The 24,882-nt window shown below is 38.6% G+C and overlaps 3 protein-coding genes and 1 long non-coding RNA gene across 5 annotated transcripts in view; 1 reads left to right on the top strand and 3 right to left on the bottom strand.

Moving 5' to 3' along the window:
• Positions 1-11,880, bottom strand: part of LOC132156869 (pecanex-like protein 1) — a 30,792-nt gene extending 18,912 nt beyond the window's left edge. For both annotated transcript variants that reach the window (XM_059565925.1, XM_059565926.1), the window contains exons 1-7: positions 11,618-11,880; positions 9,455-9,669; positions 8,215-8,320; positions 7,223-7,256; positions 6,537-6,605; positions 3,542-5,149; positions 1,298-1,427 (exon numbers count right to left, since the gene is read on the bottom strand). In XM_059565925.1, the coding sequence (XP_059421908.1) occupies positions 1,298-1,427; positions 3,542-5,149; positions 6,537-6,605; positions 7,223-7,256; positions 8,215-8,320; positions 9,455-9,669; positions 11,618-11,770 (2,315 nt within the window). In that variant the 5' untranslated portion in view covers positions 11,771-11,880. The remainder of the gene's footprint in view (positions 1-1,297; positions 1,428-3,541; positions 5,150-6,536; positions 6,606-7,222; positions 7,257-8,214; positions 8,321-9,454; positions 9,670-11,617) is intronic.
• LOC132156871 (uncharacterized) lies at positions 1,929-3,526 on the bottom strand. The gene is made up of 2 exons (XR_009437504.1): positions 2,869-3,526; positions 1,929-2,749 (listed from the first exon to the last, which is right to left on the bottom strand). It is a non-coding gene; the product is annotated as an uncharacterized LOC132156871 (long non-coding RNA).
• An 848-nt stretch (positions 11,881-12,728) lies between the features above and the next one.
• On the bottom strand, positions 12,729-18,117 carry med6 (mediator complex subunit 6). Its single transcript, XM_059565924.1, has 8 exons — positions 18,093-18,117; positions 17,628-17,787; positions 17,340-17,431; positions 14,079-14,161; positions 13,884-13,992; positions 13,615-13,730; positions 13,499-13,526; positions 12,729-13,141 (listed from the first exon to the last, which is right to left on the bottom strand). Exons 1-8 carry the CDS (start codon positions 18,112-18,114, stop codon positions 12,987-12,989), a joined length of 765 nt encoding a protein of 254 aa, XP_059421907.1. The 5' UTR covers positions 18,115-18,117; the 3' UTR covers positions 12,729-12,986.
• Positions 18,118-21,306: 3,189 nt separating this feature from the next.
• On the top strand, positions 21,307-24,178 carry LOC132156866 (tetratricopeptide repeat protein 9A-like). Its single transcript, XM_059565923.1, has 3 exons — positions 21,307-22,039; positions 22,411-22,593; positions 23,360-24,178. Exons 1-3 carry the CDS (start codon positions 21,595-21,597, stop codon positions 23,440-23,442), a joined length of 711 nt encoding a protein of 236 aa, XP_059421906.1. The 5' UTR covers positions 21,307-21,594; the 3' UTR covers positions 23,443-24,178.
• The last annotated feature ends 704 nt before the right edge of the window (positions 24,179-24,882 follow it).

Raw genomic sequence — 24,882 nt, 5'->3', positions numbered from 1 at the left:
CAGTTTAGAAAATTTTGTTTGGCACATTCCAAATATCTACATAAGTTGCCATAGAAATGACATAAGCATCAGCAAAACAAGTGAAATAAGAGAGTTGCTGACTGTCATTTTGGAAAGGGATGATGGGAAAACTGCTGAACTCATCAGTGCAATATAAGCATTAGAGGCATCACTGTGTTTACACATTCATTTAGATATTGTGTGTGAAACGTACACTTGCTTGCTCATTCACCATTCAATAGAAAATAAATGCCACAGTCATTTTAGTATGCTGGTTCGGTGCTCAAGAAACGTTTTTCACTAAAAATAGTTGTGCTGCTTAATATTTCAGGATTCTTTGATAAATAGGTCAACTGTTAAAGTCTTTAAAGACTTCATCTTTGCTGAATAAAGTTATTAATTTCTTTAAAAATCTTTATGACCCTAAACTTTTAAATGGTAGTGTGTGGATTTTGTTGGGATCAGGTCTGTTAAATGTAGTTTTTGCATGTTGGCCAAAAAAACAACTAAACAAAATTATTTGGATATGCTAAATAAATTAGGTTTTTGCTGCCTGTCTGAACAAAGCCTGTGAGTGATTTCAGAAAACTTAACTGAAAGTTAGTTAAGTAAAAGCATTGTGATACTTCAAGAGAGACAGACATGTCCCGGGCCTGATGATGAAACAAAGCACTCAAATGCTCTCTCTTCATCTCAAGCCGTCTATGATGGCAAGGATGCCTTTGTCTGGGGGTTATGGAAAGATTTAGTATGTGAGAGAAGTATGCAGTGACCGTAACTCTCCAGGATACAGTAGTAGAGAGAGACTCCAAAAGCAGCATGTGTAAGTGTGTGACAGTGAGGGTAAAGTTAGACACCATGTCACGTGGTTCATCAGAACAGGATAAAAAAAAAAAAGTGAAAGCACGTGAAAGACTAAAAAAATGTATACTGGGAAAAAACAAACAGAAGTACTGAAACAACTCCTGCATTAATAAAAATAAGACTTGAATTGCATGGAAAAGGTTACGTGCAAGAATGCTTGCTTTCTGTACCAGCACATTGCTCAGAAAAAGTTCAGCTTAGGCTTCTCTGAGGATGAGTTAATGGTCTGTACAGTAGTAAAAGGGCAGCAAGCAAATTAAAGATTAGATTTCATGCAATGCACCAGAGAAGTGTGGAAATGACAGTTAAAGGTGTATAAGCAAAAGAGAAAGGATATGAAATGTGCTGAAGAGAATAATTAAGTGGACATCAGCACAGGTGAGTCAAAGCTGGTGTTCTGCAGCCAGCCAATCGCTCCCCGTGTGAGTCGTACCTGAGCGGGGATCCGATGAGAGAGTTGGGGGGGGTGGAGTTACTTCCTGCATTGTGCCGTCTACGCACCGCTTGACGACGAAACGTACTACGCTCTCGGCGAAATTTGACTGTGTCATCGTTCCCTGGGGCTGCCATAAGAAGAGAAAGGCAGGGGGGAGTCCATCAGTAGAGGAGCCACCAAAAAATTTGCTTTCATTGAACTAGCAACATGCAATGCTGCATGCCAGACCAGAGTAGACACAAGAATCATTAAACACAAATGCAAAGTGCCTGATGCTTACCCATGTTATTTAATACCACATGGCATTGGGGAAATAAATAAATAAATAAATCTTAGGCTCAAGAATTAGGTTTACAATATTAAAATATTTACATTATCTGGTGCAGGCAAAAAAAACATACTTAGGAACTTGCATACAACTTATTGTGATTAAAAGAATAAAGTACAATTCAGGGTAATGTGTTTCCAACTAAACTGTCAGTGATAAACCCATAATATAAACTAAGTCTGCTTTGTCATCTTCCTACATCCAGCATTGCCTAATCACATTGCCTATTCAAGCTGTTTTAAACATGGACTTTTAACTGCAGCACTCCCACTGCGGATGAACTTTAACTTTTCTGATGACTTATCACTGAAAGTAAAACTTTATTACTACAATAAAACATTCTAAACAATCTCATGTTGGACTAAAAGGGCTTTAAACCGAGACAGAATGGTTTACTCTAGAACAATGCTTTTTCCATGTTCAGACCAATTAATTTTTGAGCTTTAAGAGAAGATAACAGAAACATGACAATGAACATTAGACAGTTCTCCCCCAAACATGATCCAGTTAATGGTGCATCACACATCAGAAATGTACAGTGCTAAAATGTCAAACCCTCAAAATATTAGCACAAACACAGAAGAAAAGATATCATACACACAGCACATCACACACCTCTCTATACATCACATTCTGTGCTTCCAAACAGAAACAGATGAAGAAAAGGGCTGTTTAAATCTGAAATTAAGGGACCAATTTTCATTCACTTATCATTACTGAATCCACATTCCCACTGCAATTCACTTTCACACCAGCAAATGCTGGACATAGACTGCATGATCACTGTTGACCAGAGGAAAGAACAAACCCTGCAGATCTTCCATATATAGACTCAAAAAACTTCAAATAAGACTTCAGTAATTCTTTAGGGGTCTGTGTCTTTAGGGTCACAGCTGCAGTGGCAAAACACACTACATGTTCATCTACTAGCTTCTGAGCAAAGCTTGTTTATCTGACAAGCTACATTCTGCTGAAAAACATCCATCTGACCTGCTGCAGACATCAGGTGTCTAACACTTCAGACTGATCTCAGGAGGAGATCACTACTTACAGGGATATTTCACTCCGATATATATCAAAATGCGGTCATCATTTACTCACCCTTATTTCATACCCAACCTCTACAATTTTCTATCATTTCATGTTGGGCAGAATGTTGTATGCTCTTTGTCATACAACCATTGGTTACAAATCGCGATGTACTATTGACTTTCTGCATTACTGATGTTAAACCTGCCACGGCACATCTTGTCATGTCATATTTATACAAACATCAAGGAGATTTGAAAGAGAATGACATGGTGACACGAAATGCATTTTATCTATGAAAATATTTTATTTATTTACCTTGTAATTTCTTATCAAAATGTCATAACTCAATCTTCCATTGAAACATCTCTGGACTCTCTGGTGTCAGACTTCTCCAATCATTCAGTCGACTTAAACATCGCCCCTCATTACAACCCAACTGCAAGCTTGAATTCAGATCTGCCCCCATGCAATCAACAACCAATTGATTGAACCAAGTCCCCATCCTACAATTTTTCTTTTTTGATTTTTACTCAAATGTATGTCACACTATGAATGAAATGATCCGAGTTAACTTTTGTTACAATGTGACTTTGAATGCAACTCTGTTCCTGACACAATACGGTCTCATAGCTTGGGTATTTTATAAAGCTTTTTATCATTTTTGGACTTTGACAGCCCCAGGTCACTATTCTTTTCAAATGTATGGAAAAGAGCAGCATTAACATCCTGATAAGCTTCTCCTTGCGGTTCATGCAAGCAAATATACAGGTTTAGAAAGACATGAGGGTAAGCAAATAATGACAGAATTATTTATTGCTTTAATCATCTCCCAGCCCTTAGCTAATAAGTGCATGTACAAAATCTCATTACTGTGTGCTCACCTCGAGATCCTGTGGTTGCGTCTTGTGTGTGACTAAGAGAAATAGGGCAAGGCAGACTGTTTCTCGACCGGGTCACTGACTCAATCTGAGAGGCTCTTCCCAGCAGGGATGCCGCATCCAACACCTCCCCCTCTTTTGCCTCTAGGTCCGACTTGGAGGTGGTAAGGAGTCTGGAACTTGCTGGTGCCCCCAAATGGTGGGGGTCATTAAGGCAAGCAGTAGTGCTGCTGTCCAGGCTCAAGACCCGGGCATGAGTTTTGGCGCTGCCTGTACTCGGAGTGCGTCGCCAAACTTTGCGCTTGCCCTTCTCCTTGTCTTTCTCCCGTTCTTTTTCTTTGTCCTTCTGACCGTAGGTTTGCGCATCGTTCGCTTTGGCCCGTTGAGAAGGGCCACGACGATCCTCGGGAGAGGGGCAGAAGTGGGGTGTGCTGGATGAGGAGTCTGTGCTGAGCTGGTGGGTGGAGTGTAGGCTGGAGGCACAACTAAGTTCACTCTGATCACTGGAGTCTTCCTCTCCTTTCATGAACACAGCAGAGCGAGGCTTTGCCATGCCACGTCTGCAAATGTATTCCCGGTGTCTGCTGGCGTCAAAACTGCTTGCTCGCTGCTTACTGTTTCGTCGCCGACCACTACGGCTGGCAGCGGATGAGGAGGCAGCCCGGTGAACGAGATTGGCTGTTTTTGGCAGCCTTTTGTCTAGTTCTGCCTCCTGGTGCTGGTGGGACAAACCAGCTGAGACATCTACGCTAGTCCTTGATGCTGCCTCCACAGTTCCCTCCCCCTGTTGGCCCTCTGAGTTCACGGGTTTGGGAGCATCACCAATGGGCAATTTGGTAGCAAGTTCATTGGCATGTGGGTTTTTATTAGCCTCCCCCGAGGCCACATTAGAGTTACGCGGGTCAGCATGTCCCGCATTTACCTTCTCATCCCCAGACAGCGACAGCAGGCTCTCTACGTGCGTGGAGCTGGTTTGCTCGCTGTGCAGGCTACTCAAAGTACTGTTGGTATCCCGGTCTGTCCCACTGCAGTAGCTCTCAGTGGAGCCGCTACTGCGTGTACTTAAACTCCGCAAACTTTCAGCACTCTGTCCACCTTTTCTTTCCTGACCCCCTTGTACCCTCTCCAATTGATACAACCCAGATCCCCCTTCCCCTATCTCTCGGGAGAAAGACTGTGATATCCTGCAGTGTTCCTTTGGATGATATCTGTGACACTCTGTTCCTGAAGTGCTGGGAATCCCAGAGTCTGGCTGCTCTGAGCTCTCTGTCGCCCTCTGTGACCTGGAGGCCTCCATTTCACAGACAGGATCCAGTCCTCCCCGACGGGGTGGAGGGTACAGGCTGAACTCGGGCAGAGAAGGATCTGGAAAAGCAGATCCCGCAGAACTTGAGGTGCGAGGCAATCTCCGAGGTCGAGATGACTCTTTCCGGAAAGACTGTGAGTGGGTGGAAAGATGGGCAGTAATTTCGGTGTCACAAGAGGACAGGGACTGACTAAAAGGGTGAGGGGTGGAGCCATAAAGGTCCTGAGCCAATGAGGTTGATGGCTGCATGGAGGCAAAAGAGTCATTGGAGACGAGGCAGAACATCTTTTGGTCTGACATCAAATCTAGAAGGTGAGAGAAATATTTTTAAAAAGTGTAAGAAAATGACAATGACTTGGTGTCAAGATTGGCCCTATGTGCAAAATGGACAATCCAGGTCTTACTGCTAACTATTTATCGGACCGTGTTATGTAATAAAAATCGAATGACTTGCTCTTCATTGTGACTTTCCCTTTTTCACTTAAGTCAATTATAATGTGTTTACATTGGCTCAGAGCAAGAGCAGGCGAGTGGGCACTTTCAATTAATTCCTATGGGAGTCAAGCAACACGCTTGTGTGATTGATTGCAGGATTGACAGCAGATCAGAGAAAGTGGTGAACATAAATCACATAAATATCAAGTCAAAATTGTAATAAGGTGCAGGTATCTGTAACAAACAATTTAAAAATATGCAGATTGTGCAGGAGTTTCTTATGGATTTAGTGCGTAAATCATATTGTTTACATATTGCACACTTTCCAGTTGTATATACATATTGCAGTTTAGAATTTCATTGTGAATGTAGACTTGCTGGGTTAACAATCTTTTGTTTAGGCATTCAGAAGCAAAGCTTGCATCTTTCCAAATGTAATTGTGTGCATACATTGTATAATATTTTATCAGTGGTTAAATAATAAAAAATAGATATATACACAACACAAAAACATGTATTAATGCTTAAATATATCAGGGTCAAGTCTAAATATAGTTATGTACATCCATAATAAAGACACAGTTTCTTGAGCACTTATGCAGTGTTAAGAACCGATACAGTCCTATGCCAAAATCAGTTACAACTCTATTACCAAGAATCCATTCTGCACACTATCCAAAAACCACTTTCCATAAGGTCTTTTTATTATGTGCTTTAGAAAGTCTGAGCCCACGTTACCTCTCTGTGTCATCTTATTATTCACAAAACACTTTTATTCTGATCACAAACAGTAGGTTTGGAGAGACATCCATTTTCATCTTAGAGAAGTTTCAGCTCTATATTATAGGTTTTCAGCTTTTATGAAACACTTGAATAAAACTGCAATCAGTAAGAATACGAACCTAACCGACCAAATCTCACAAGGACACAAAGACGTTTTCTTGCATGTATGACTCTGTGAAACTTTCCCACACCACCAAAGCACCTTGTGAGCCAGTTTCGAAAAAAAACAACATAAATTCTAAATTTTCATTACTATTAGAAAGTGAACGGAAAAACTGAATCCTGATGGTATTATCTTTGAAATCTATCCTATAAGAAAAAGATTTGACATACATCATGTCTGGATGTTGCATTGAAAAAACAACTTCAAACATTTAGAATGACACGAGGGCGGGTAAATAATGACAGAATTGGGTGAAAAGAGACTAATTTGCATTGCATTATTTTATAGCTGATGTTAATTAAGATTCACACCTTGGTCTTGACTGCAACTCTGAGCCAAACTCAAACTGATGTCATCAGGAGCCTTTACTACACCTGCCCCTGCAAACAGACAGAGAGAGAGACAGAGAAGGTCAAGTTTTATAACTTATTCATTAACCTAATACATCCGCCCTCTCACTCTCGCTCTCCTGCTCAGTTGTGCAACTTTATTCAAAAACATCCCTGACCTGGCCTGTGCCCGCAGTACTGCAGGTCTTCTGACATATCGCTGCTGTCTGCAGAAAACCTCTTCTCTTTGATCCCAAACACTTCTATTTATAGCTATGGTAAACCTGGTTCACAACACAGTGCCCTCTGAGTTTTTAACAACTCAAAAAAAGTCATACAACCTCTAGTGAACACTTAAGAGCACCCTGTAATGTTCCTGCTGCTGTCATTTTAGACTACAGGGTTACTATATGTGTGTGTATGTGTGTGTGTGTGTGTGTGTGTGTATGTATGTATGTATATATACATACATACATACACACACACACACACACACACACACACACACACACACACACACAGAGAGAGACAATCAATAATGATTGATCAAGAGACATTGAGATTCTTGAGTAAATAATGACAGAATTTTCAATTTTCAACTATTCCTTTTTTTCGGTTACCAGATACAAATACTGTCAAAAAGATTAAAAACAATATTTCTGTCTCACGTTTGGTTGTGACTGATCCTCCATGGGATGTTATCTGTAGGGAGAGAGAGATGGATAAGATCAATGAAACAGCCCTGATGAGTCATTTACATGAGATTATGACGTTTGTAACTTCCCATCACTGTTACTAATTTAGTAGACTTGCACAAAAACACATCACAGTCATTTAATCACATGATAAAACTAATGGACATGATTTTAAGCTTGAGATTCTGTTCTATGATTTCAGGAATCAACAAACAGTTTCTGACCCAACACACAGACAGACAGTCTGGGACAAGCAGTACAATGAGCCAGAACATAACACCCCCCTTAGGTTTCACCAATTAAACTGCAGCGAAAGGCAGAGATTCTGACTGAAGGGTTGCTTTCAAACAGACAAAGACTCTAAACCAGGACAGCTTCATTTAGCAAATAACACCAATAGCTAATAACACTAATATTCACAAATTTGACCACATAATCAGCGCAGTATTGCAAAAAAATAATAAAAAATAATAATAAATAAATAAATACTGATCTAAATTACAGAAAATTTAAGAATAATTTATTTTAAATTAAATTACAGTAATTAATTACATAGGAATTACACCTAACTCTGGTTACAATGAACATAATGAACATAACATAATACAGTTTCTAATAAATGTTCTCATTGGTAATTTTAGATGTTCCGGAACATAAGATTAAAAAAATTCAAGGTAACTATCACAGAGGTCTTTTTCATAATCACAAAACAATTATTTCAGTCTTGTTATTATCTAATTATAAAGCAAATAAGTATTATTTTTACATTAGAAAATAGGATAACATTTGTAGCTTGTCCACACGTTAACGTGAAAAATGCAAAAAAACATTGTTGGCTTTGGTGGCACTGGCAAATTGCAGTGGAAATGAATTTCTGTGAACTATATTACATCTCAGGAAACGGATTAATTAATCAAATCAGGTGATAAAGTGCTTAAAAAAAGGCACACAAAAAGCAAACACACCTGATGGTTCGAGTCCATTCCTACGTAAGAGTTCCTTGAACTGCAGTCGACCGGTGGCGTCTCCTCCTGTGCAAAATCAGACATCTCTATTCCACCCCCTGGATCCCTGCGCACACAAACACAAAAGGTTAGTTACCTAGCAACTCTAACAGAGGAACAGCCCCAAGGGCTCAAGAGAGTTAACAATGTCATTTATGATCAAACTTGCACAGCCGCTCAGGCAACGGCAGAGAGGAGATCATTTCTAGCATCTCTCTATCTAATGTCTGTCAACCACCAGGCAGAGATCCACCCCTCCTCCCTTCACTTTTTGGGAGATTATACTATTTTTTTATATTTTTAGGAGGTTTATTCTGCTTGGCCCCCCAAAGGATAAAATGTAGCTGTAAAGGGTAATCCCAAAGCAAGAAACCAGCATCCATCTATTTCATAATTTTTGCCATTCCATTTGGTGCCGCTAGAGGCGGTTTATTTATTTCATTCAAGACGTATTTGTGGCTCTGGAAAAATTAGGAACACATTAGATCTTCATATCAAGGGCCCGGAGCAGAAATTTATTTTCTTAATTAGAGCCGTCTTACCATGTACAGACCTGGACAACCAAGAATGCCCCTCCAGAAGTGTGGTTATAATCCATTTAAGAGGCTCTTAAATCTATTTCTCTTTTACATATAGAAAAGAATGCAAGAACATAAGCTACGTGTTCTTTTGAGTTACTTTGTTTTAATGTGTTCTGACTCGGTCAGCAATGCTTGCTCTCATAGAAAACATGCAACCTAGCAATTATTTCACATAGTTTGCAGACCGTGAATGACCAAGAGCAGCAGCCTGTGTGTGTTGGTTTATAAGGCTCTATTTCAGTTCTACTAATTCACTCGTCCCTGTCCCTCCTCCCTTTCTCTCTCTCTCTCTCAGTGGGCGACGAATGGATCTAGCATGACAGCAGATTAGTTCTCAGAAACATCCCTACCGCTGAGCAACAGCACTGTGCCTTTAATCAAAACTTTACTGCACTGAACTAGAACCTTTCTGAGCAGAATCTTTCCTGTGAAGACTCAAAAGTTTTCCCAAAAAGATTCAAAATAATTATTACTTTCCTGAACCAAATCATAACATTTCTTGACTTAAACCCTGAAATGATTCACAACATGGGATCTTGTTGGGATCTTGCTAAAGCAGATCTGTTTACTGTGCAGCAACTACATTTTGTTATGGGTTATAAGTAAACCATGATTCTTACCCAGGCCTGTTTGAGTCGTCCTGCTGGGTGCCGGTACCCTCACGTTGGCGCTCTGCCCCCTGGCCCCGTCCCTCGCTCCCTTTGCCCCGCAGCTCCACCACCTCCCCCGCATCCAGCGCAGTGTGCAGGCGATAATTCACTGCCTTCAGCAGCGCAAACATACCTGCTATCACCCCGCAGTACATACCCACAATCACCATCGTGGGGGGCAAGGCCTACAGAGAAAGAGAGAGACACAGCAAGAGATTTTAAATGAATAGGAAACAAGCAGTTGTTGTGGTTCTGAGCTATTATACGTTACTTTTGTTTAAAGAAAATAGCACTTTTATTCAACAAAGGATGCACTGACAATAGTGTAAAGAGGTTAATGTTATGAAAAGATATATGTATATCTTTTATTTGTATAAAATAATGTTCTTCTGTATTTATCAAATAATTCATATAAAAAATAAAGAAAATCCGAGTCTATTAGAAGGATAGAAAAATGAGCTTTTCCAGACAGAAATAAATTACATTTGAAAATGTTTTAACTTAACAAACATTTGTTTACATTAGTATAAATATTTCACGATATTACAGCTTTTCCTTTATAAAATGCAGCTTTGGTGACCATAAAAGACTTATTTCAAAAACATGAAAAACCTTCCGAATATTTGTGCACTGCACAATCTTTAGATCTATAACTGATATATCATTTTTCCCCATCAAGGAATTAAAACAAGCCAATGTATTTCAAAATGTTGACATTCAAGCAAACTGAAGCATTGGGGGTGTGATATTAGGATATGCTCACATTTGCCAGCCTATTAACATCCCTCTGTTGTAAATATCATACACAGATATAGGACCGTGTTATACAGAGTTACAGGGTTATGAAAAAAGGGCAACAATATTTCAGTCGCAACCAGAAGGCAGAAGCTAAAAACAGCCTGGCACTGAACGGACATCTGTGTCTCTAGCACAGCCACCCAACACCATAACTGCCCTAAAACAGCTGTCCATATCTGACACACACCCAGTCTAATATTCATCAATATTCATTCACAAAAAACACATATATATCCGCTAATTGATGTAGAGATCAGAGCACTACTGTGGGTCTTTACATTATATTGTTTAGCTGTGGTTGAAAGGTAACGGAGTATTTAAGCAGAACCTAGATGCATGGACCTGTGCAGGACGTTAAAAATGGCACCAGTCGCCAACACATAGATACTCCTGATACTTCACCCACAAAACAAACATGGCTTTAAAAAATAATACACATCATGCAAAAACGAGAGTATAAGATTTTATGGTGAAGAGAGAATATTTTATTTTTTTTTTGCACAAGAGTCGTTATGAAAAAGTTTAAATCTGTCATTTTTTTTCCTGCATTTTCTGCAATGAGTTTGGAATAAAATGTGGAATACGTTAACATATGGTAAAACGTAGCAAACAGAGTTGAGAGTACTACACTTTGATGGATGGAAAGCATATTAAAAATGAGCTGATGATATGTTATGAACAAAGCCACAATGGGTTGGTGGGATGTTGTTGTTTTTCTTCCCAGAAAAACTTTCTTCTTTCTTTCAATATTCTTCAAAATATCTTCATACATATTCTGAAGGACATAAGGGTGAGCAAATTATGACAGAATATTCACGTTAGGCTGAACTAACGTTATTCCTTTAAAGCAGACAGAGGCTAAACCCAGGCCAAACCTCATGACAGCAGGGCTGAAATATCAAACTCCGCTTAAAGATACCCAGTAAAACCAAAACAAATGCTCCCTAAACCAGAACAGAACACACTGAGTGGTTTAACCAAACCGACCGCGGAGCACCAGCGCAACGCAACATCACAAAGCTGAGCATAACCAGAAAAAAATACACAGAATATGTATTTCCGTGACATTTCCAGGTCTGGAAATCCCAGTTTTAAAATTCACTGATATTTCTAGGTTTTCCATGACCAAGGAAACACCGTGAGAGAGATGAAAAGGAATAGGGAAGAGACATATAGCCTCTGTGTAACGTAACGTTACTGGAAATAGAGAGATGAGCTGGAAGAACTAGCATGATAGAGAGAGGGGGATGGACAGATGGGTAAAGTATGAAGAAAGACGGGCTGATAACGACTGAAGGATGAAGACAAGAGGAAACCGACGGCTGCATTTCTCACCATGTAGAGCGTGAACGGGATGCAGAGCAGCAGCAGCCACAGGTAAAGGTGAAGTGCGTTCACGAAGGTGTTCTGGTGGGGGTCATAGTACCATCCTCCCGTCACCGACGCCCACACGCCCTGCCGCAGGATTTGGAGGGTCTGCGACCCCATATTTGCCCCCTATCCCCTTTCTAGCCGTCTCGGAGCAGGAGGTACAGCGCTAGCCCGCCGAGCCCCGTCGCAGCCATATTCTTCTCTGTGGTCCTCCAGCGCTGCGCTTCCCGTCCCATCGTGCTCTGCGCGCACCCGGTTGCTCGCGCAGAGAGTGGCGCTGCGCGTGCTACGGATGCGAGTAATTCTGCAGCGCCACCGCGCGAACAAAAACATCTGGGGCATTACTGTGATTTTTTGTTTTTTTTTACACCAAGTATGAATTAAACCAATCCATCTCCCGGTCCACTTAGTCGTTTGCTTGGTACACGAAAAAATTGTTTTAGACATAGACTGTAGGTTTTGGAGCACTAAAACAGAACGCTGTTCACATTCACGCAGCAGCGCAAAAGATGCGTCACCGATCTGAACACAAGAGGGCGCTGCGCACTGTAGCATCTCTATTTGTGACCCTGGACCACAAAACCAATCAGTTCAGGGTCATTTATTCTTTTAATTCTTTTGACGCAAGGTATGTCAAGATAGGAAAATATTTGGCGGAGATACAACTATTTGAAAACCTGGAATCTGAGGGTGCAATATTCAGATATAAAAATGAGGAAATCACCTTTAAAGTTGTCAAAAATTTTTTTTTTTTAGCAATGCATATTACTAATCAAATATTAAGTTAATATATTTAAGGTAGGAAATATATAGTACAATATATCTTCATGGAACATGATATTATTTACTTTATATCCTAATAATTTTTGGTATATAAGAAAAATCAATTATTTTTGACCCATTAAGTGTATTGATGGCTATTGCTACAAAAATATCCATTCTACTTATGACTGGTTTTGTGGTCCAGGGTCACATTTGAAGACCACTTTCCAATCTATGTTAATCATTATGCAGTTATTGAATCACTTACAAAGGACATACCTAAACATTTTTAATCAGAAAAAGACTGTACAAGTTTTGAAAAACAGTGTATTTTTACTGTGAGTGATGGAATGGCATAATACTACAATTCAGCAACACTGAGACATAGAAAATGACATTAAGATGAAATACAGACATATTTCAGCTCCCTTATTACAAAAACTATTAAATTATGAAGAAACTGCATTTATATACAATAACCGTAACAGTCAACCCTTGGTTAGATGGTGCAGAGAAATATCCACATAAATCCCGCAACATCAAAGTTGTTTGTGGCTGACCAGCATGTGTGTCACTGCAGGCGTGCACGCTTCTCAGGAGGTGGTTTGTTGGGTGTAGTTTGTGGAGCTGGCCGAGGAGGGCCAGGAGGGGCTGCAGGTTTCATCTCTCGCTCTTCTGGAGGCTTCACTGTTTCAACCGGCACTTCTGGTTCTTTCTTTACCTCCACTATGAACAAAGAGAGAGAGCTTATTCACTGAGTGCCACATACTTCAAATGTCTACAAAGCTTTTCTTTTCTTCTGTATTAGTGATGAAAGCATTTAATCGGTTACATTTTCCAATTGATAGTTGGTCTTAAATCAAACCACATGTAAACAATACTATATTATGCTGCTTTTTCAAATATATGAATTACAGATGTAATTACACTCACATATTTTTAAATGCAAGTATGATGTAGAGACATGTTTTTACACAATAAATGCCTTGTCCATTGGGCATAATCTACACCATCTACAGCAAATCAGACTAATTTTCATCAGTAGCGTGTGATAAGATGAGAGTGAGTCAAGTATTTGCATACCTGGGACAGGCTTCTCTCCTGGTTTGGGCTGAAATAAACATAAAATGAGGATTTAAATAGAATATTTTGCTCTAATAAGAACATTCGGAAACCTGTTTAGAGTATATTAGCAATACCTGATAGAAAGTTGGGGGAAATTTATTGCGCAGATCCAGTAGCAGTGTGTCAACTCTCTGCCTTTGGAACAAAGAACTCGGCTCCTCTTTCCGCTTAGATTTAGGCTTTACCCTTTCTATAAATAACACATAAACAACACTATTTTAGCACTTCTGACATGTACAGTTGTACTTGTTGAGAGATGCTTCCTGCTGCTGCTGCTGTGTGTGTGTGTGTGTGTGTGTGTGTGTGTGTGTGTGTGTGTGTGTGTGTGCGTGTGTATTCTCACCTCTCTCCTCCTGGTCTTTAAAGTGCCACCAGTACCCTTTGGATGGGTGGTACCTGCAGAAAGACATCGCCTCATCAAATGCAGACTGAATCCCATGAACTGCTGAGAGCTAGGACACATCAAAACAAACAAAATTTAATTTTCAGAGGAATAAAAGAGTTAAGAGAGATTATAATTCTAGGGTTATAAACGCACCACTCTGGAACTGATGACTGATCCTAGGTCAGGCGCTTGATACACCACTCCAGCTATGATATAGTAGTCAGCAAGAGGGATCACTGCAGGAAGATAGCAGCAAGGAAAACAGAGCATACAAAAAGATTTTAAAGTTCTTTTTTTCTGCAAAGAAATTTAATGTCAGCATGTTGAATGTAAAGTCAGCAAAATGGACAGCATTTATTATGATAAAGAACATTCCTGGGGCTTCATTTATAACAAAAACAGCCCTGAAAGAGGCATACACCACTTCCTGCGTAAACGGTGGGATTTAGAAAAACATACTTGATGCAAAATTTGCGCACCTCCACAGCAAACTCTGACCAATGCGTACAAACTCTTTTCCATGGAGTGAGAAAATGTACGAGGTAAAAACAATGATTTTAAGCTCTGTTTTCATGTCGATATTAGGGCTGCACGACTAATTGTATGTGACGGTCATGTGCATTTTGATAGTAAAGCCAGTTCTGTAATCAGCAGTAAATCATCATCAAGTGCTTTCAGATGGAGCAGCATTTACTACACAGAGCCATTGTTCACTGACAAGTTACGCAAAAAAATCGTTTGTGATAATGAAAGCTGTTTGCATAGCTTCTCAGTGAACTACGGCTGTGTAGTAAATGCTGCTCCATCTGAAAGCATGTTAAAATACCACATTTAATAACATGTTTTTTACTCCAAACTCAATTCATAACGTCAGTCGAGTGTTTGAAGTAAATCCTTCCATGAGATGCTGTGTTTTTTTACACAAAATAAGGCACGCAACACATTTCATAGTATTTGAAGCAGTGATAAAGGTTTTGCATTATAAATATACTTTATTTGAGTGAAAATTATAATAATAATAATAATAATAACTCAAACTATATTGTCATAATCGTGTGTTTATTAGTCACGTTAAATCAATATAAGCAGTTAAATCTTCTGCTTATCTAGCTACGGCTATAGTCATTTCCTGGGCTTCTTCTGCAAGACATATTGGGAGTTTCAGAGAGAGAGAGCGCCTTCGGATGGAGATTTACTGCGGATAACAGAACCGTGCTTCACTGAAAGATCCGCATGAGAATCACAGCTTCAGTCGAATCGCGATCTCGATTCCATTTCGATTTATCGTGCAGCCCTAGTCAATATATACATTTACTTTAAATATTCCACTCTCATATGGGGAAGGACTGAAATTACATAAATTACACAGAACTTAAACAAATTATATGAATTTAGGCATTTGTAGTAAATGCACTTGATCACTTTTACTCTTTTATTCACAGCAAGGAGTGCTATAGGTGCACAATAATTCAACGTTAAACTGAAGTGCAGATCTCATGTTATGAGAAAATATTATTTTAGTGAGAACAAGGATCAATGATGTGCACTTCGATATTATGGTGGACTCTGCTGGATTCAGTGGTCGAATGGTCCATTATCCAGTTTGAATAGGACCAATGATAATATCTTACTGTACAACCGCAGCTTCACAGAGGTATTGATGTCATGTGAAAACATCTCTACAACATTATGAAATGTACCACTGTAGTTGAAGGCTACAACTTGAAAAAAATGGTAAGATTTATACGTCTCCTTTTTAAACTACTTTGTTAGTGATGTGCCGCATTTACACTGCTATAAATAGGCCTCTCAAATAGCTAAAAGATATTCACCTTATCAACAAAACTGCATAAATTTAGTTTGATTTGAATTGTTTAAAACAATTGAAATAGGCTACTATTTGGTCAAAGTTTAAGAATGAGATCAACTCGAAATTCGAAAATATTTATCTGTAACCACCATTTTAAACAGTTTTTGATTTTATGTTTGTTTTTATATTGATATATTTATTCTAAAACATAACAATGATCCTGGATGAATTTTAGAAAGACAAATTATTGTATGGCACAAATTGCATTTATAGTCCATGTCTCCTTAATATCTTTTATCTTTGATTGTGTTAAACATGGTGCTACGTGAATGGGAATAAGCATGGAAATGATATGCGGATGAGCTTATGTGTAGTAAAACAAGGTGCTGTAAGTGATTTTGGGGAGGAGACGGGGTGGAAAGGCATGTACGCACAATCTTTTCCTGACTGGGATTTATAAAGGGATTTTTGTGCAGATTCTGGTGTTCGCATGGTTTTATAAATCTGAAAACTTCTGTGTGTACACAATCTAGTTTTTGAGCGTACGTACACTTTTAGGATTAAGTCTACAGAGAGTTTTATAAATGAGGCCCCAGTCTTTCAGAATTCAAAAATAGTATTGTAAAAAAATACTACTACTACTAATAATAATTATAATATGTAATAATAAAATGTAACAACCTCTGAAACAACTTCTGTCACCTAAAATTCTCTTGCAGTTCAATCTCTCAATATAAATGAACACAGAGTAACTGCAGGACAAGGGGGACAAAGATGTAATGTGTAAGCACAGCAGCCACACAGATCAAAACTGGTTGCATTAGTGATTAGCAGAAGCTATTAATCTATTAAATGTTAAAAATGCCTAAGGCATTACTTTTGTAATACCACTTCACTGTAAAATAAATGCAAATGAAAAAATCATGTAAATTCAAAGCAAAATGATTATTGCTTTTATAGTAAAATATATTTAGGTAACCTGAGAGTTTTAACGCCAGTATGCAAAATGCATAAAGTCTTTAAGCAAAACACATATAGAACGAGTTTTCAAATATACTGCAACAACATCCTATGTTTAAAATGTTCTGAAATTGTATCACTGTCCTTTTTGTTATTCTGGAGCACTTTAAGAGCAAAATTAAGAGCTTGAACCTTTACAGTGTCCATCTTAAACAGAACAAAAATATATACATTGATTTGTACCAGGAGTTTAAAAAGAACTCAATTTTTTTTGTATTAGTGAGTGTCTCAGTCCACATCACATTGACACTGAAGATTTAGAAAGATAAACCAGTTAAATATAATACATTTATCATCATCATCAACCCTAACAACAACATCATGTACTCTTTAAATAGTTTTGTAACTGTATCAAACAAACATTGTCATTTTTCCACATTGTCAGCAAGTATCATTTTACTATTCTTGACCTGGATTGCAACTGTCAACATTGCAACTGATACAAAAAAAACATAATCTGAAAATACACTGCATACACCAAGCTAACAATATTCTTAAATTACTGTATTAAAAGCAAAAATGCCAACACAGAAAGAAGAATCTGACCAGTACAGGATAAACTGAACAGCAGCGGAGAAACTCACCTTGTGTTGGTGACTGTCTCTGCTGTTTTCTGATGATGTACAGAATCGGCTCCTGAGCATGAAGCAAAATATATTCCACACCCACCATCTGACTACACAGATAGAAAACACAATTAGACACAAACAACACAGCTCTACCTATTTAAATTAAATAGGAAATAAAACAATCAGTATTGGCAGTAAAATAAACACACATTAATGTATAATACATGCATAACAAAACATAACCGACATGACTCTGAGTATACCATGTATAACATCGTTTTAATGACATAGTGCAGTTCTTACTTGAGGTGATCCAAGGTTAACCTCTGCATTTTGACCACCTCGTTGTTGCAGGTGCGATCATAGAAGGGGTTGCTCCTCTCGGAGAAATACTCCAGTACATTGCTGGGGTTCAGGATGGGCACCCAGCCACTGTCCACCCACGAGATGCCCAGCAAATTTTCTGACAAAAACAAAACAAAAAATTCATATATGAATGAGAATATTTACGTCAAGGAAAATAAAAACAATAAAATATATCGTAGAAATTTCAGCTAATACTGCACGCCTCCAACAACAACAACAAACTAAAGCGAAAATGCTAAAGAGCAAAGTTGTTATGTTGGCCAGAGAAAGACAGCATTCTGTTAAACTATTTTACATTTCGTACACGGCATTTCAACGTGCTGGCAAATGGGATTTGTTAGGAATAGATTTGTCAAATAAAATAAACTATCTGCTAATTATTTCGAGAAACCAACAAACAACCTCTTAAATCCACCGACGCCATCTTCGCACTTGACGCAGACTGATGACACAATAACTGTCGCCGCTTTATGACACTTCCCTTTTAATTACTCCATTGTAGTCAAAAGAAACCCTTAAAACGACCAAACACACACACACACACACACACACACAACGGTTTACAATTTGAGAATTTGCAATTGTGAAAGTAAAATTTGCTAATAAAAAAAAATCATGTATAATAAAACAATTATTTTCTTTTGTTGGGTCTAAGTCAAAATGGCCAAATATAATGTTTCTCATTTGTATAGAAATTTCTGGCAGAATCTTGTCTTTCAAGTGTCACTAATGTTGATATTTTGCATTTTGTACTGTCTTGTATGTTCTTATTTTCAGCAATAAAAAAAAATTAACAATAAAAATTTTTTTTTTTAAATGCCTTTCTATTTCGTTTCATGGTTAAAATTCAATGCTGAAAATGCTCCCTGCTCCTTATGAAATTCCTATACTGAGGAACATCTGATTATTGTGTGTGCTTTATTATTTCTTTTGGTTTTTTGTTTAATTTATCAATCAATAATTGTTTGATTTGCTGCTAAAACATAGTTTGCTTATAAAGTATTGAAGCAAATCCTATTTAATAAGCTGTATTATTATATCTCCATTGTGCAGAACATTAAATCATACATCATGGGATAGTTTATTTAATAATGTTTGTAATACACATACACATTTTATATATATCATACATACATGTATACATGCATAAAATAGGCAAATTCTAAAAGTTATGTTTATGCAAGTAAGCAAGTAGCCCTTGGGATCTCACTAAGATCAATCTTAGATCAGTCTTGCTATGTTTACAAGTGTTCAGTCATACACACACAATGATGCACAACATTTTAGATTTTTAAGGAGTTCAGTTAAGACAAAAATAATTGTATTCTTAATAATAAAGGCTATAGTCAACATGGCCACGAAAGCAAGAATTAGGCAAGATGCCTCTGGACATAATTAAAACTATATTGGCTGGAACATTGTCACTACAGAAGAATTCATTAGATGGGACAAATACCCAACAGACTCCCTGCAGGCAGAATTCTGCAAGAATATCCTATGAGTGTAGTGCAGCGGAAAACACCACATAATGCCTGCAGAGCAAAAACAGGATTATACCCATAAAAATTCCAGAAAAGGTCTATTACATTCCACATATACATGAGCCACAGTCATAATCCACAACCCCAATGCCAGTCAAGCTCAAATGCCACTAATCCTTAAAGGGTTAGTTCACCCAAAAATAAAAATTCTGTCAATAATTACTCACCCTCATGTTGTTCAAAACCACTGATGTCACAGACTATTTTAACGATGTCCTTACTATTTTTCTGGGCCTGGGAACATTTCAGTTGCACTCCTGTCTATGAAGGGTCAGAGAGCTCTCGGATTTCATCAAAAATATCTTATTTGTGTAATTAATAACATGATTTTTTTTGGGTGAACTATCCCTTCCACCTACCAAGAGATGGCAATATAGTACCCTCAGCAAGTTGGTTTCAGTCAAAGTCGAGTGTAATGTACACATTGCAAACCACATGTAAGAAAGATAAAAAAAATACAATTACTTCAAAATAAATAAATACATCCAATAAAAACAAGGTGAAAACAACCCCTGATCTGAGACCTGACTTTAACAACATTTTCTTAGTTTGGAAAAATAATAATTCTGTCTGTGCCTTAACATTTCCAAAAACTATTTTAGGACCAAATTAATTCATTATCCTCAGGAAGATTTTATAACATTTATTTTTAAAATAATCATAAGAAGGGTATTAGGAGCAATTATAAGTATATAACTAATAATGTCACAAACCTGCCCTCTTTTGGCAACATACAGGATATGTAACATATATTCCCCAAAGTAATAATAAATAAATAAATATACTGTATTTTTCGGACTATAAGTCGCACCTGAGTATAAATCGCATCAGTCCAAAATTACGTCATGATGAGGAAAAAACACATATAAGTCGCACTGGACTATAAGTCGCATTTATTTAGAACCAAGAACCAAGAGAAAACATTACCGTCTACAGCCACGAGAGAGCGCTCTATGCTGCTCAGTGTAGACTACAGGAGCACTGAGCAGCATAGAGTGCCCTCTCGTGGCTGGAGAAGGTAATGTTTTCTCTTGGTTCATTTCTCTTGGTTCATGTCAAATTAATTTTGATAAATAAGTCGCACCTGACTATAAGTCGCAGGACCAGGCAAACTATGAAAAAAGTGCAACTTATAGTCCGGAAAATACAGGTATATATGAAAAAGACTGCATTTTATTAATACATATTGGTCAGCAAACGTAGAACAGGATTTTGTCAGTTGATGTATTTAAAACTATATTTATAATAAGTAATATATAAGTAAGTAACATAAGTAATATCAACCACCACCCATGCAGTCACACATTTTTTATAGAAGCTGACATTCCTTAAACTTTCAATCGCCATTCAAGAGATTAAGAGTTGTGAAAAAACAGGAGGGAAAATTATATATATATAAATTAAAAAAAAACGTCAGATAGTAGAAGAAAAATACTGGACAAGACAAGAAAGAAAGGAAGAGAAGAAAAAAGAAAGAAAGAAAGAATATAAAGAAAGAAAGCACTTGTTTTTCTCAGACAGATCGAACTCTAGTTTATGAGCATATGACATTCACATGTGTTTGAGAGTATAAAAATAACAGACTGAGCAAGCCAGAACTCCCCACCCGGCACGATTTACCGCAATCACGACACACCCAGACACAACAACCGTACCAGCCACCCGCGTACATCACACACGCACGCACACACACACACACCTGTGGGACAAACATGACGTTTCCCAAAGTGATTCATTCCATTACGCAGATTTTCACAATATTACTTATTAATTAAATTAAAGTGGGTTGACAATAACTTTGTTGTGAGCATAATGAAAGAGAGAAGTACAGGTCTTCTGAATAAAGGGAAGATCAAAGTAAGAGAATGAAACTGTAAACAGCTCTTTTCAGTGTCCAACAGCAGATGGTTTTCTGTTCTGTGTTCTGGGGACAGAAATCACGTCACACGAAATCATCGTTTGAGCACGTAAAATGCGTTTGTTAACGGCTGAGTTGTGCTCAGCTGGATTTCAATGGAAACGAGAGTTCGCGCAGGGGGGCTGACAGACCGGTTATCGCGCTCCATCCGTGATGACCGCATTTCTTAAGGGCAGCGCGAGCTGTGGCTTCATGCGCACGCTCGCTCACTCCCCTTGAGTCATTTGGTGAGAGCAGGACGTGCAGATCCCTGACCGTTCCGCTAGACTGCTGAATAAAAGAGAGAGGCGGCGAAAAAGAGGAAAAATTCACAGTATTGTGTGCGTGAATCATCCGGGAATCCATCTTTAAAACAGAACCGTGAAGACGCGAGCATGTGAACGTGCAAAGAGGCAACGAACGAACCTCGGAAACGTGAATTTTAGAGAATTATCGAATCGGTGGGATGAACGTGGAGCAGGGGAGGTTTGAAGGAATGATACGCAAGGGAAACGGCACGATGAGCGTCATGAGCGGCAGCGCGAACTCCACCATCACGCAGCCTCCCGGTGGACGGAGCCGTGGAGACTCGCGCTACCCGCAGTACGCGCCCCACCAGAGCGGTACGATGATGGTGAAACCCCAGAACGAGCCGGCGGACCTGGTCAAACGAGCCCTGGACTTCAAGACGCAGGGCACCCAGTGCTACAAGGATAAAAAATACCGCGAGGCCATCGGCAAGTACCACCGCGCGCTGCTGGAAATGAAGGGTCTGTGTCGCGTGCTGGGGGACCCTGACACCAGCAAGTCTCCCTCTACCGTCCTGACCAGCATCAGCAAGTCCAGCCTGACAGACGAGCAGAAAGGCGCGGTGGAGAACGCGGAGCTGGAGTGCTACAACAGCCTGGCAGGTGAGAACACACATCATGTTTCTCCACTTTGACTAGAGGATTTTCAGTGCACTTAGGTCACTCTGTTTTCTATGTATGCCACCTGTTAAGACTGAATGCAAGGCAAGCAGACCATAATATTCAAATTAGTGCTAGGTTTCAGCGGCAAACTGCTAGATTTGGTTTCTCCAACCCTGAGTATGCCTTGAAAGAAATTAATCTGCGAGTGAATGTCTTCAATTCTGCATGTAGAATGACGTCATGATCTGTCTAGATTACAGGTCTTATTCCTACGTTTGATTATTAAACTGCAGAAAACATGATTAAGTATCATAAACACGAATCATCAATTTTGCATTGGTGCCATTCGTTCTGTCTGTGTTTGCATGTAGCATGTCTGTTGCAGATGGAGCTAGTGAATTATGAACGGGTGAAAGAGTACTGTCTGAAGGTTTTGAGAAAGGAGGGTGAGAATTTTAAAGCCCTGTATCGCTCTGGTGTGGCGTATTATCATCTGGGAGACTTCAACAAAGCCCTGCACTACCTGAAGGAGTCACACAAACAGCAGCCCACAGGTCAGTTGGATCAAACTCTCGCACACTACACTAAGGTTCGTGGACCTCGTAAGTCTGGTTTAGATCTCACTGCACAACCACGGAAAGTGAGAGTGCAACACCAAATGTTAACTTTTCCAGTGGCCTTGGTTCCATTATACATTTCCTATCGATTTAGTTACTGTACCTTTATAAATGTTAGCGTTGGAACATAACCACGCTCTGAAATGAACCACAACATTGCAACATTTTATTTGTCAGAAATATGATATATTGTTGAGAATTGCAAAGTTGGTAAAGAGTGAGTTGCTCTTAAATGACATTATAATGCAGATTAAGTAATTATATTACATTTGCAACAATGTAAACCAATGAGGTCATTTTACAACAAACATCTCAAAGAACAAGTGAAAAAGATTTTAGAAAATGCTAGTGTAGTCTGAATCACTTGCCAGTAGGATGATAATATATTGTATTATTTGTAAATCATCTTCTTTTATACTCTATACTAATTCACAAAACACTATCTCAGCATTTCAGGGCTTCATTTGAGCTCTTACACAAGTCTTATGTGTTCAGGTGCAAGTACAAGAAGGAGCTTCTGAACCCAAAACACCTGATCTTCAGGACAACAGTGATTGTGCTGATAAATTAATAATAAATAAAAGAAAAGAAATTTAAAAAAAAATAGAAAAAGAAATAAACCGAAAAGATTTTTCTTTCACTACACTTCCATGTTTTCTCAGTTAAAACAGTTGTATCCTGTTTGTCTATGCATGTGGAACAGACACAAACGTCATCCGCTACATCCAGCTCACGGAAATGAAGATTCGACGAAATGCCCAGAGAGAGAAATCAGAAGTTCCATAAAAACAGCAGCTCCCACTCGAATAGCTTTCCACTGCGGACACCCCACACTTCCCTCATCGCACTCTCTGTGGATGAGGTTCGGCATTTCACAGAAGACTTTATTCCAGTGCGGGTCAACACGCTTGTCTCAGTCCTGTCAGAAACACTCTGGCTCAGAATGAAGAGCTGAATCAGGTGTGCTGTGTCCTGCAGTAAACTGTGGAGACCAAGGATGGAGTCCACCAGAGATCTCAATGGCATTTATTATGCTTTTTGAAGTACAGTAATGCTGTCAAAATGTTTGCTTTTATTCCTTGGTTATATTTAAGCTAAAAACTAACAGATGTAGGTCTCTGAAAGTGGTCGTGGTCTGAAGTTGTGCTCCACAGTACACCCTCAGATCATTTTGTGGCTGGTGAAACATAGTTTACATATTCCTGCAGCTTTTTCATTTGCATATTGTTTCCAGATCATGACAAATATGTTTTTATTAGAGTTTTGCTAGAAACACATGCAGCTCATTCATTTGAAGTGTAGTCAAGTGTCACTACCAGTGAAACGATGCCAATCACATACTACTATATAACCTACTCTTCACTTAACACCCCCATTCAAATCGCAGTGGGAAAGATCTCACACATACACACACACACACACACACACACTCAGTGGATATGAGTCTAAGCATGTGAATCAATCACAGTCTGACACGCATACAAAAGCATGTAGGAAAAATAAAACTGTGGTCATTGTTATACATAGTAGAGTGTGTTTTTTTATGTCCATGCTGTGTTGATTTATCTCTGATTCTTACTGATGGTGAGGAGTGAAGATGTTAGTTTGATGATGATCTTTTGATTTTGACAGAAAAGGGATTTTATCTATCTATCTATCTTTCACTGTACTCAAATGCTTATTATGGGTTTTACTTGCAGCTAAACAGCAGGTAAAACAAAACTGTCCAATTCTGTGCTCCATTCTGGTTGCTATGGTGAGGTTGCATAGAAATCTTTCTTGGAGACAAATGGGAAATCTTGTCCTAGTCGTGCTGTGTGTGTAACAGAAGAATGAAAGTTGATTAAATTGCTGAGCAAATATTCAGTTTTAAATTTGCCGTAATGTGGACCAATGGGGTTGTATTACTACATAACAATAATTTCACATTTAATAAATCCCATATATATATTATTTTATTTAAATATAAATAATATTTTAATAAGCCTATATTTAAATAAAATGGTGAAAAGGATGGGTAAAAGTTTATCAAGTGGCTAATCACAGTACATTAAAGGAACGATCTTCTTTTGAAAATTGGCTAATTTTAAATTTAACCAGTTAAGTTTTACCATTTTTTTAATCCATTCAGCCGATCTCTGGGTCTGGCAGTAGCATTTTTAGCTTAGCTTAGCATAGATCATTGAATCTGATTAGAACATTAACATCTTGCTCAAAAAAGGACAA

Source organism: Carassius carassius, chromosome 14 (assembly GCF_963082965.1).
Source record: "Carassius carassius chromosome 14, fCarCar2.1, whole genome shotgun sequence".
Lineage (NCBI taxonomy): Eukaryota > Metazoa > Chordata > Actinopteri > Cypriniformes > Cyprinidae > Carassius > Carassius carassius.
The sequence above is the reverse complement of the archived record's forward strand: the minus strand, read 5'-3'. Positions and strand labels throughout refer to the sequence as shown.